The 13935-nt window shown below is 39.9% G+C and overlaps 1 protein-coding gene across 3 annotated transcripts in view; it reads left to right on the top strand.

Annotated features, from left to right (window-relative positions):
• Nucleotides 1-241: 241 nt before the first annotated feature.
• Nucleotides 242-13935, top strand: part of LOC131246300 (urease) — a 76413-nt gene continuing 62719 nt past the window's right edge. Inside the window, exons 1-4 of one of the 3 annotated variants that reach the window (XM_058246263.1) lie at nt 244-607; nt 3571-3644; nt 8849-9020; nt 11705-11778. In XM_058246263.1, the coding sequence (XP_058102246.1) occupies nt 8895-9020; nt 11705-11778 (200 nt within the window). In that variant the 5' untranslated portion in view covers nt 244-607; nt 3571-3644; nt 8849-8894. Of the gene's footprint in view, nt 608-3570; nt 3645-8848; nt 9021-11704; nt 11779-13935 lie in introns of all 3 variants that reach the window. The other 2 variants (XM_058246264.1, XM_058246262.1) reach the window with 2 other exon arrangements.

Here is a 13935-nt window from a genome sequence, read left to right as displayed (position 1 = left end):
AGCATCATTCTGATACAAAACCTTTGTGGCCCCCACAAAGTTTCCAACTCTGAGGGTTCAACCCACTGTTTATTATGGTGTGGCCCACATGAGTTTTGGATCTGCCTTAGTTTTAGATTTCTTCCCTATTGTAGACTTTAGAAATAGTTTTGAACTTCTTCCCTATTGCAGACTTTAGAAACTGATGGATTGAGTGGATTTGTCACAGTCATCTCCGTGGGTCCCACGTAGCTTCTGACCACACTAAGTCCATGTGGTCGGGGCGCAGGCAATTCGCGTTCGGTGTTCGTCGTTGAAATCGAATTCTTCGTTTCTCGGGAGATACCCTCCACGGCTAACATACAGACACAAACTTAACAAAAATTACGACGATGCCATAGACTATTTGTGTTATCATTGATAAGACGAATCTGTTATCAATTCCTTCACATTGCCGACTCGAGAAGACTAACACCTCCGTAACGGGCGAACCCCTCAAAATATCGGCGAAACCAATCGTATCGGTCGTATCGGCCGATACTGAGTCATTTCGCCCATTTAGCATTCTGCTTCTTCTGTTCTCTTCCGTAACAGACGAACTCCTCCGTAACAGCTTCCGATTCCATCGGTGAGTCGATTCGTTAGTCTTTCCTCTTTACCTGCAAAACTCTCTTTCTTCGCTGAGTTTCTGAAAATAATCAAAACCGTTTTCTGTTCTTTTGCTCTTTTAAAATCAAGGGAATGCTTCCTTTTCTAAGTTTTTTTTTGTAATGATTGGCATGCACTTTATCGAAAATGAAGAGAGAAAAAGGGGCTTATATGAAAAAATAGGGGGTGCAAAGTTAAAAAAAGAGGGTTTCTTTTTGGGGGATTTTGATATATAAACCTCTGTCTTTTGTTCATTGCCATAAAAACCCCTCCATTATTAATATTTCCAAATAAACCCCTATCTTTAGTAGAAAACAGCCCCTAACATTAGTCTGCAATCCGAACTGCATAAGAACCATTTACATGTTTTGTATATGACCAAAATGCCCATAGCTGCTAACTTACCTCACCATTCCTGGGGCCTACCGCTATGTTTATATGCGATCCAACCCGTAAAGATAAGCTTGATTCAAAACTTTTGGGGCCCCAAGAAAGTTTCAGTGGTGGGCGTCCAATCCTCACTATTTCTTGTGGTGTTGCCCACTCGAGTTTTGAATTTGCCGGATTTTTTGGCTCATGTCCTAACATGTACCGACAGAATGAATGGACGGAGTGGATTTCATACGGACATCACAGTGGGCCACGTCATTTCCATGCCCTAACAGTCATTTCTTTAAGGGCCTGTTTGGATTTGAAGCATAGCAAAGGAAATAGTGTTTCTCAGGAAACCTTATTTGTAGGAAACCATGGGGGATAGGAAACATAGTTTTCCTTGTTTGTTTGTTTGCTTTTTTTTTTTTTTTTTCCCACAAGATTTTCGTAGAAAATTTGGACCTATTTTCAAATTTGTTGTTTGGCAAGATAAATTTTCTTGAAAAAAATTTCATATCAGTTATTGGCATGTGTCAAATTAGCACATTTGGTAAGTATGGGACGCTAGAAAAGGAACAATTGCACATGTGGCATACACTACATATGTAGGGTGCTTGAAGTTGAACAGTGGCACATGTGAGGTGCTTGAAGATGTATGGTGGCACATGTGATACAACAAGCACATTGGCACAGTTGATATGCTGGGCACTTAAAGCTAAAGGGTAGCGCTTGTGCACATTGGCACATATGGCCTATATGTGGCAATTGAAGATGGACAAAGGCACATGTGGGGTGCAAGGGACGCCAATTGCCTCTAACCCTTGGTTAAAGGGGCCTCCTGTAACCCCTGACGTGGTCCAATGAAAGGCACCATGTGCCCATACTAGATGTGGAGCTGGTAGTGAAAAGTAAAGATTCCGCTATGTGAAATAATGATGTTGCCTTTTCACTCTGGGGCCTACATTTGACATTCGCACGTGACCCTGTAATGGCATTGTCCAAATCACGTAATCTGCGATGACAATGTGCATCTTTGTGCCATTACAGGGACCGAATGGCTCGTTGGCGCATGTGACGTTCTAATAGCATGTTGAAATCACAGGGGCCAAATCACATTGGCAGTTACATTGGCAAATGTGGCATTTGTGAGGCTATATGAAGGTGAATGGTAGCACATTTGGGTTTAACTCTTGAAAAAACTCATTTTCCTTTTTGTCGTGGGAAAATCTGTTTCTTAGGGGTGGAGCTATAAAAGTAAATTTATTGATTTTCCAAGAAAAAAATGTTACTAAGCAATTGTGTTTCTCACAAATTTCCACAATGAAAGGCTTCACAAACAAACAATGGAAAGTTAGTTTCGTAGGAAATGGTGTTTCCTTTCCTTTCCATGATGCCAAATGAACGCTACGGGCAAAATAGTCATTTTCATCCCTAACGGTCTTTTCGGTCACTTTTCTATCAATCAAAGTCAAAATAGGGGCACATTTGGCCCTATCTAGAAAAGATAGGGTTTTATTTGGGAATAGTAATTAGTGAAGAGGTTTTATGACAATGGACCAAAAGATAGGGGTTCATGTGTCGAAATCCCTTTTCAGTAAAATTATCATACTCCAATTGATGATGAGTGCATTTTGTGCGCATGATAAAGTTTGTAGTATTGCTTGGCCATCTCCAACATCTCCAGTTCTCCGCTGTAGTGGCATTCACGAGGGTGATTGGGATTGTTGATCTGTTGGTCACCATGTGGGCAGGCCATTGTTCACAAATCGCTGGCTACATCCTTGTTGGTGTGCAAATGGATGGTTTAGAAAATGTTTAGCAAAAAAGGAAAAAGCAACAGCCTACATTCAACTGATCGACTTGGATTGTCAAATCATGGTGGATTTTGGGATGTGAACATTCCATATTTTAACCCACCAGATCAATGGTCATAATCACCCTAGATGATTGTCATCTGCACGGTGAAGATGATAGAGATGGGTGAGCAACCATCTCCAACATGCTCATGAATGGTTGCAGTTGTGTTGGAGATCAAAAGATCTTGCGCACCATCAGCGAAACTTCTCTATTGGTGAATGTTATTGTTGTCAATCAAGAAGGCCCCACTTGATACCGCCAACTTCTAATGAAAGTCAAAGACGATGACAAACCTTTCTTATTATGGTCTATCTTGTAGGGCAGTGATGTGGTCAGTTCACTAATAGCGAGGTTTCTGTATTGATGTCCTATGCCAGATGGTTTTCCTTTCATCATTGAAATTTGATGGAGCTACTATATAATTGTCAGCTAGAACTAGCGGCTGCCTTTGTTCAGGCCAGCATTATTTACAGTTCATGTCCACTTTCAGTTATCTAGATCATTTGTGATTTGTCTGGTGGGCCCCACCATGGCTGGGGAATGTATCTAAACTTCCCCTCCATAAGCAATCCAAGCCGGCTGATCCGTGGACCTTTTCCATTGTGTATGGACCTTGGCTAAGTTTTACTTTTAAACATCCATTTTCTAACAATCAGATGGCTAAATATCTGATAGGGGATGGTTTTTAGATTATATTCACAATGGGTCTTTCAGATGAATGGTTTGGATCACTGAAAGGGGCTCATTTGTATGCTTTGCTGGCGCGAACTTAATTGCTGCTACTTTGGGTGGGCATTTTATATTTCCCTTATAGATGTTGTATATATATATTTGGAAGGATTAAAGTATCTGGTCTATATGTATGTTTTGCTATATGCCTCACCCATGGGGATGTTCCCCCTCTTGAACCTCACTCATGTTACAAGACATCTTCTTGCTCCTAACTACTGTTACCATCATTTGATTGTGTAGCTGACGCCTATTAGTTGGGATAAATCATCATCATCTAAGCCTTATTGCAATTAACTAGGGTTGGCTACATGAATCCTTTTCTGCCATTCCCTCTATTAAGGGATATGGCTTTAGTTACTTAGACCACAGGTCATCAAGTCTTTTCTTACTACCTCCACCCACGTCCTTTTGGGCTTTCCCCTTGTCCTTTTAGAGCCTTCAACTTGCACGACCTCACTCTTTATAATAATAATAATAATAATAATAATAATAATTATTATTATTATTATTATGGGAGTTTAGCATGTTAGTACACACCCCACTTGGGAATCGATACCAAGACCTCATTGTTGAAACAAGGTTATTCTCAACTCACTCATTTAGTTGGGAAAGATGGCAATGATTGTAATTATTATTTTATGCAGACATGCCTTTGGTGCTGTTAGTCCTGAACTTGATGAGAACCACTGATTCCTGGCTCCTACATCAGCTTTTGCTTTTGAGCCTGGCTTATGCATCATAGAACTGATGGATTCTGTAGATTGATATTGGTTAGATGTGTTCAAAATGTTATAGGTTCTTCCCATGTCATGATGTCATTCACAACCTTAGTCGTGTTGCTTACAACTCAAAGAGGGTGGCATGACCTTGTTGCCATGTGAGTGGTGTTTGGTAAACATGCGTGGGTGGCTCCTCGAGATTTTGTGCAGCCAACCATTCCACGTCTTTCCATTTTTGGTTTGTTGATGTAGCAACAAAGGCCTACCAGGTGTGGTAAAGCCTGTAGGGTTAAATTTGGAGTCACCACTAGCCCTTTTCTTTTGTATGGTTCAAGGATGGGTAGAATCCTTGTTGGTTTCGCAAAAGATAAGACAATAATCTCCTTGATTCCGAGGAAGTTACTCCAACTTGGTCTCCAAACCACTCTTCAGGGTAAGGATCACGATTATGGAGTAGAAAGGGGTTGCTTCACATCCAAAGATATGGTCTGTACTCAAGAAGGAAATTCCAAACAATTCGAATTTTGACAAATAGTCGATTTGTGTCCCAAGGGTAAAAGAAAAGAAAGAAGAAAGAATTTGAATTGAGAAGGAAAGAAGAGGGAAGCTTGGGAATATGGCAAGTTGATTGCTTGCTCATCTTCTTGTGGCTTGAGTGAAGCTTTGATCTTTTAAAATTTTTATGCTTGAGGCTTGAACTTGAGCTCCTTGGATTGAAATTGCACTACTTGATGAAGGAGAATCTTGCCTTGTATGGTTTTCTAAGAGAAGTGAGTTGGGTGAAGAACAAGTGAATTCCTCTACCTCTCAAGGTTGTAGAAGCCTTGGCTCATCACTTCTAAGAGGTCTATGGCCTTGGGGAATGTGGAATTCCCAAGCTCATAGCCCCTTGCACGTGTTCTCTTGCCTCTCCATAGGATGTGCAAAATTCTCAAGTATTGGGATTGGGCTCTTAGAAATAGGCTTATGGGGACTTAGAGATTTTGAGGCAAAGACCCCTCACTAGTAGCAAGAGTGCTCTATTCATAGAGAAGAGGGATGGCAATGTTGTAAATTATAGGAAGGTTAAGGGTGTTGCAAGGAGTAGGCTAGTTATGGATGATTGACAAGTGGGATTGGGCTCTTAGAGATAGGCTTATGGGGACTTAGAGATTTTGAGGCAAAGACCCCTCACTAGTAGCAAGAGTGCTCTATTCATAGAGAAGAGGGATGGCAATGTTGTAAATTATAGGCAGGTTAAGGGTGTTGCAAGGAGTAGGCTAGTTATGGATGATTGACAAATGGTAAGATCTTGGAGGTTCATTGGGTGTATGGTGTAAATTGTAGAGAATTAAGGAGTAATTGGGTTTTGGGAAGTTTCTAGAGGCTTGGAAATGAATGCTTGGGATTAAGACACTTGGAAGAATCTCATGGTTTGAAAAAGCCGTAGTTTTGGAATTTCACTGTTTAAATTAGTTACGAGGGGTCGTTATGTAAAAAGGTGATACGTTAGGCTTAAACTAAGGCTCTTGGGGGTATTTTGATAAAAAGTGAGTCAAAAGGTCGAAGGAAATTGAAATTTGGCTTTTGGATCCCCGTGCAAGGACATGGATGTCTATTTTTTTTTTTTTTTTCCTTTCCTCGAAAGGTTACGATTTTATTAATGAAAAATGCTGAAACAAGAGAAATAAGTACAAATTAGCCCAAGAATAAGAAGATAGAACACAATCGTCAAAAGCAATTGACTTTGAAACCCAATCAATTGCATCAAATTTAGCTCTTCTAAAAACCTCCGACGCTATCCTGCTATGATTGCAGAAGCATTGGTTGTTCCTTTCTCCTTATAGGGTCTAAAACCCAACTTATAATGCAAAGCTTCACCATATCCTTCCTTCCTTTCCAACCCTACCCCCATTCTAGGAGAGAAAGAAGCCCTCGATTGACTTCAACAACACCCAAACCACATCTAAGATACCCAAGAATGATTCCCATAACTCCCTAGCAAAAGGGCAATGAATGAAGAGGTGGTTGATCAATTCCTCACTCCACATACAAAGTAGGCATGTCTTTGTAAATGTCATTCTCCTCTTCCTGAGATTATCAATCATGAGCACCTTATTCTTATCCACCAGCCATGCCGGGGAGGGACCTTGTAGAACCAAAGGAAAGAGGTGTGCGCTGCTACCTTCCCTGAAGAAGAACCAAGGAGCAATTTGTAGAAGGATCAAACCGAGAAGTGTTTGGACTTGTCCTTGATCCAAACCATCAAATCCGTAGCCGTCGTAGAAGGATTGATGCCAAGAAGCTGCTTTGTGAAGCTAATGAACTCTATCTCTTCCTCTTCCAAAAGGTTTATTCAGCAAGGAGGGGTCTAACCCACCTCAGAGATAGAAATCGAGTAGCATTAAGCAATAGTAACATTTTTTTTTGAGGACAAGCCAACCAACCTCGAGTAGTCTTCAAGCAGAATTTTTTCTCTCAGCCAAATATCCTCCCAAAACCTAATCTTTCTTCCATTGCCCAAAGAGAACCGAATCCCCTCCTTGAACCTTTTCCCCAAATTGGCGATCTCTTTCCACATCCCTGTATCTTTTGTGGTCGTCCCCCCCCCAGAGTCCAGTCCACTGAGGCCCATATAGGCCTACTATATGGCCCAATAAGATGTAGGACCATAGTCCACCATAGGGCCCACCATGTGCTGATTTTTGGACTATTTTTGAGAGATATGGGGGTTGGTTTAAAGATGTGATTGAAGATTTGATTGAAGGGGATGTGACGAGGGGCTTTGCAAAGGGTCAATATTAATTTCAAATTTGGTGAAAGTGGTCTAGCACTAAGTAAAGTCTGCATATGTTTAGTCATTGCATATTCTTGTCTTCCATGATGTTCAATCATAGTCAAACAGTATCTTCGTCAATTGGGGCTTTGTTTGCTGCATCATGTCAGTCCACTCATCATGTGGTTGATACATGTACATTGTATGTGGATGTTGGTTATCCTTCTTTCGCCTTCCATGTTCTGCATATATGTGGCCCACCTGAAGGGTGGACCAGCCTATTTTTGGACAGCATATTCACTGTGAAGCTCACCCGATGAGTGGCTGAATCTTGCACAGGTGTGCTATGTTGGCATGTGTTGGATGCTTGTGACTGGCATTGGCAGATGGATGCTTGCAAGGCTCATTCCTTGTATACATGGTGATGAATGAAGTCATCTACACTATATCTAACTCGAGCAGCTTTTAGACATTTGTGCCCCCACAGAATTAGTTTTTTAGGGTGGAAAACCTTGAATATTCAAAAGACATGGGAAGACATTTTAAATGAAGTCATGGGTATTTTGGGAACTAGGAAATGTGATGTTGTTAGTGCACAGTTTAGATTTTCATCCACAAAAAGATTGCATTGGCTTACATTTTACTCGCATCTTTTAAGTTCTTTGATGCCAGTAGCCTGCTCAAACATTCCCCTTCTTTGCATGTAGCCCACATGGAGTGTAGTAAGTAGGGAGACCGTGCAGCAAAGGCTCCATGGGGCCCATTGTTCCATATTGGACATCTATTGTGCCAGCACATCAGCCCAAAAACGTGGCGGATCTGAAGCTCAAGTGGCTTCTCTCTCTCTCTATACCTTTGCTACAATTTCTCCTGTTTTTCTCCCCCTTTTCCGATCCCTCTCTCTCTCTCTCTCACTACTCCCCAACTCATCTTCTTTGTATGTGCATTGCATGTGACACTTCACCTAGTGAAAGCATAAATCTGATTTTTAAATCTTGACAGCCTACCCTTATGGATGCATAAGCTTATCAATATGAAATAAGAGAGAAAAGTTCCTGCCGTGGATACACATAAGTACTTCCTGCTGGATGTGCATGGAGTGCTGCTTACCTTTGGTGTACAGATGCTTGGCAATAAAGCTTCCAAGAAATGGGTGACAACTACAAACAAGTATGATTTCTTGATGAAATTGCAAACATATGCAGCACATGCTGCAAGAGAACACAATTACTTTTAGAGATTCATGGATGTATTGTAGCATTATAATTACCCGTCAAACACCCAGTACAAAATGATGTATTTACCAATGCAAGAGAAAAGTTCCTGCTGTGGGTACACATAAGTACTTCCTGCTGGATGTGCATGGAGTGCTGCTTACCTTTGGTGTACAGATGCTTGGCAATAAAGCTTCCAAGAAATGGGTGACATCTACAAACAAGTATGATTTCTTGATGAAATTGCAAACATATGCAGCACATGCTGCAAGAGAACACAATTACTTTTAGAGATTCATGGATGTATTGTAGCATTATAATTACCCGTCAAACACCCAGTTCAAAATGATGTATTTACCAATGCAACGTAGGTTGATGGATTACTTGTACTAAATGACTTGTCAAATGAATCTGTTGTTGTGCATAAAAGAATGCAACATTGGTTGTGGAGGGAGGATTTTTGTTATTTGAGATTTTTTTCTTCTTACTTCTTTCTTATTCATCTCACTTTTTGTATTTTTTCTAGCTGACTTCGTTTAGTTACCTCTTCAAACCCTTTCTGTTGTTTGTAGGTGAAATCTGACAAGACAGTGCCTTCGAAAATCATTCAGAAAAAAAATGAAGTTGGCTCCAAGAGAAGTTGAAAAATTATCTCTACATGGTGCAGGTTTCCTTGCACAGAAGCGTCTGGCTCGAGGTTTGAGACTTAATTACACTGAAGCAGTAGCATTGATAGCAACTCAGGTACTAGTGAAATTACTCGCAATTTTACATTTTTCGGACAATTTTCTTTTCCTAGTAATTATTTATTGTTTGGGTTAAAAAAGAAGAAGTCGTCATTGCTCGTGCATTCTTCATGCCGGTGCATGGGGTCATGTATGCCAATACCTCTTTTTTAGTCTCTCATAATTCTGGCAGTGGACAACTGCAAAACTGGTTTGGTAAGATACTTCTGATTGTTGCCAGCATGTCTGGTTGACTAATCAACATTGTTATTTGACATGGAATGATGATACTTGGATCCTTCAGAAAATCGGCAATACCCAAATCCGATAATTGGATATTCAGATAAGGGTAAGGATAAGGGATTCCTTATTTCAGACTCGATCTACTAGACCTATTGGTTGATTAGAATTTACAATGGGTTGTCCAAACAGGCTACAAACCCACTTGAGATATTGTTAGGAAAACATTTTCACATCATTATACATATGAGTTGTAGCCAATCCTAGTCCATAAACTCCTGACAAACAAGATCTATGGTACTGATCCTGGCCATACTGGATACCCGTAACAATACTCATGTAACAGAACTAATGAAAAATACGTTTGTCATGTAGACGGGGCATGTCCACATGACGAGGCATTATGGCTGTTGTGCAAGCTGACATGTGTAGCCAATGGTCAGTTATAGATGAGAGAATATTTTGCCTGATCGTTTTTTCTTGGGTGATACACAATGTTACATAGATCATGCAAAGAATTAATTGAGGCCTTAGTTATAATATATTAAATAATCCACTAGGATAAGATTTCTCTTGGGGGATAGGCACTGAAAGTCTCTATAATTCTCCTAGACGTGGACCTCATCATACTAGCTAATAACTATTCTTATCCATCCTGTGCGGTAGATAAGTTGTGACAAGAAAGTCCATCTGAGAGTTTGGAATCAGTTTGACAGCCAACAAAAGCATCATCCTAAGTTCTGACACCTTGATCATCTTTTCTTTTAATTTTTATCGGCAGGCTTGGCCTTTAAGTTGAAACTTAGTTGTCCAATGTTTTATCAAGATGCTGCTTACTCTTTACACTGTGTTCTGGCTTCCACTTTCTAGGCTTTTCACTTGCTATACTTGAAACAGATACATCCGTGCTCATGCACCAAATCCCCTACAACTTCCCGTCATGCTTTGTGCAACTACGAGCTGGACAACTGAGCTCTCTCTCTCTCTCTCTCTCTCTCCTAGTTTCTTGTTCTTCAAGTAATGGTTCTGAAAATCGATATTGTATCGGCGAATACGGACGTATTGTATCCATATTGGCTAGATACGATATGCGATACAGGGCCATATCGGAATCGGTTGTGCCATATTGGTCTGCATCGCCCGATATAGGCCGATACGCCAATAAAGCCCCAAATTTGATTTTTTTTTTTTAATAATAAATTCACTCATGTCTCCTTTTCTTCTTCCTTTCATTTAAACCATGGAAGAATCTTAAAAACTCAATTTAGGCTAGATCTAGACCTATCTTGTGATAAAAATAAATGATTTGAATGGGATTTGACAAATCGAAGCGAAGTGGATGATTATGGGAAAAATCAGAAAGAAGGGTAAACCTTTACTTTCTTTTTTATATTTTCATCTTCTTTTGCTGTATTTCTAATGTAATGGGCCATTGCTCACCAAATCATGTTTAATTTGTGTTCAATTAGGGCCCATTTAGTTGACCTTCAACAAGTCAAATTGACAGACAACATTCTCATCAAAGAATAGCCCGATGCACGATTGAATACATGGTCAAAACACAGCAAAATGATAGATTCGTGAATATCTTATTTTTTTCCCCTATTTTTCTGATATTTTTTCATATTTTTTTTCTTCAATTTTTTTTTTTTTTTTTGACCGATATGGGTCAATATGACCCTGATTTTGATACGCAACGCCATATCGTATCATTTCTCCGCGGAGCCGATATGGTGGCTGATACCGTCATTCGGAGCCATGATTATCAAGTTACACATTAACTTACCCAACAAATTCCATATCCTTGTTTTCTTCTAGCCATTCATCGAAAGGATCTTTAATTAGTATCACTATGTTGGTATTATTCTATTCCATGTTACGCAACTAGTTGTGCGCCCATCACCATGGTGTTTTTACGATGTCTTGCCCATCCATTAAGATTATCCCATCATGAAAATGAGATGCCCCAAAAATCAGGTTGATCCAGCTATTAGGTGGGGTACACCATAGAAAACCAGGAAACAACACCTAAAAACTCCACATTCACATGGAGCATCACATTTTTCATGGTTGGATTGTCCTGATTTTTTTGGCGCATCCTATTTTATGGTGGGACAACCTTGCTAGACGGACGAGATGTCATACAAACACCATAGTGGCCCCCACACGCCAACTGGTTGGACGTACAACTAGTTGCGTGTGAGCATCTCTCTCTCTCTCTCTCTCTCTCTCTCTCTCTCTCTCTCTCGCTCTCTCTCTCTCTATGTGTATATTACACACACATATTTTATATCCATGATGCTGTCTTGCTAATTTTCAAGTCCTATGTCAGTTTTGCTTGTCCAAGCACATATGCAAGATTCTGATATGTGGGAAGGTTGCTGTATTATTATTTAGAATCCTCCCTCTTGATCCAAAAATTGATTGACCTATTTTGTTTTACCCTTATATATTTATTCATAGATATTGGAGTTTGTTCGCGATGGGGACAAGACTGTTGCAGACTTAATGGACCTTGGGAAGCAGCTTTTGGGAAGGTGTGCTATTTGAAATTTTGAACTAAACATCTGATTTTTATGCTCTATGAGATGTACTTTCTTTCTAAGACTTTGCATAGAATATTAATACTTTCAAAAAAGTTGCTTGTTATGTGTAGGGGAAAATCATCTTTAAGGTTCTTCATGAAAACCTTATTTCTTTGTAGGTTATCGCTTTTCAATGCAGTACTACTTTTCATTGTTGGCTTATACTATCAACTGATTACTAACGTTCTAATGAGGACATCACGTCACGTACATCATTACGTACGTATCAGAGGAGGAAGTAGGCCACGCCAATTTTCTTGTGGCTAGGCGAGTACCCGTGATCGTGTTGAAGACCCCATGTGCATGTGCGAGCATCTGGAAGACCCCACACTGGGAAGATGCACATGGACTGCTTTATGACGTGATCCAGACCGTTGGATCGGAGGGATGCGACGATCGGGCTATTGATCGTTGATCGTCCGCATCGGTTTTAGACTTTATCATATTTTAGGATTTAGTTTTTGATTATTTTATATTTGGACACATTATGAGTGTTTTAGTTGATTTTATTTAGACTAGGGCTATTTTCATTAAAGTTCACAAGACGGGGATTTTTGTAATTTTTGAAACTTCTTGGATCTATAAAAAGAGGAGGGCATGTGACCTCTCCCTGATTGAATTTCGTGATAAAAAAACGAAGAGAAAAACTCTTGCTTTCTTCTCCCATGATCCCATCTTCATGCGATTTGGAAGGAAGATTGGTGCGAGGCTAATCTTCATAAATGGAGGCGCGAGGTCTCCATCTATCCCCACACCTTCTCTTTTCTTCCCCATACAGGTATTTCCTTCAGATTCTTAATTCTCCCATCTCAAATCTTCGTCTTCTCCCAAACTCAACTTTCCTATACCCATCCGTGATCCAAACCTTGACCCTAAGCCTAAATTCCCAATTTTCCTACTTTCCCAAAATACCTAAACCCTAATTTCACCCTAGGTTGTATTAAGTTTCCTATTTTGAAATAGACTATATCCTATGCTAATTGGATGTCCCTACATCCATTAGATCCTAGTTTCTTTTTGTTTAATGATTTTAAGTTACGATATTGGTAGCTTAGGCTACGATTATCCATGCATTTCTTTTGATTTTCATGATATTTATGATGATTATAGCGATGTTTGTGTTTTTTTGTTAAATATTTTAATTCAGCTATTTGATCTCACATGTTACTTAGTTCATGCATCGGTCCTGCATCGTGTTCTAGTCAAGGGCATTTAATATTTCCGCTTTTCTTTTAGAGGAATCTGCCTAAAAGTGAAAACATGTTACGTAAACGGAACTTTCTTCTTAACTTGGCCAATGTCCACAAATTCACCACAATTTTATGTCCACTTCAGTTGGTTTTATGATTTTTGTAGTTGAGGCCTCATTCAAAGTTTTGTGTGGGCGCGTTTAGCTCCTGTAGAAATGAAGGGGAAACTTGCACACATAGTCTAACATCTGGGGATTTGGTTGATGGCATCAATGCCAAGATTGATATATTTCGTCCTCTGATACTAGGATCCTTCGAAATACACCTAAGTACCTGTTTTGACCCAAAAACCAAAAAACTTTTGACCCAATATGGCATGGGTATGGCATCTGATTGGCATGACGGTATCCTGTTTTTGGAAGGGGTGATGGTACTCATGCGATGGGGAAACCACCTGGATGGGATTGGGATTGGGTGTTGTATACAGTCAGTCACCCTACTGATGTAAGGCAGAGAAGACGAGTTGCCAATAATCCATTTAGAAAACTAGGGAGGTTGGTAAACTACAATATTAAATTTTGTAGAGAAGTGGGCTATTGAATTTTGCAAAAAGTGACTCTGATTTTGGTCCAAACCTAGAGATTCAGTGGAAGGGTCTCAGTGATGGGGAAAGGAAGCTATGAGGGCCCCACCATGTAAAACACATGTATCTGCTTGTGTTTTGGAGAGAGAATTCAAGTGAAAATTTCATTATGATAAAGGATTTATTTTACTTTCATTATTATTATTTTGATTGATCAATAGAGAAAGACGCCCAAAGCATGCAATGAAAAGGGTGATGAGAGATCATGCAACATGTACGAGCCTAGACTCAATGTCCCAAGGTCCAGCAAACTCTATCGTATGATGTTCACACAGA

This window comes from Magnolia sinica, chromosome 5, assembly GCF_029962835.1.
Source record: "Magnolia sinica isolate HGM2019 chromosome 5, MsV1, whole genome shotgun sequence".
NCBI classification, from domain to species: domain Eukaryota; kingdom Viridiplantae; phylum Streptophyta; class Magnoliopsida; order Magnoliales; family Magnoliaceae; genus Magnolia; species Magnolia sinica.
This window is presented reverse-complemented; position numbering and strand designations above follow the sequence as displayed.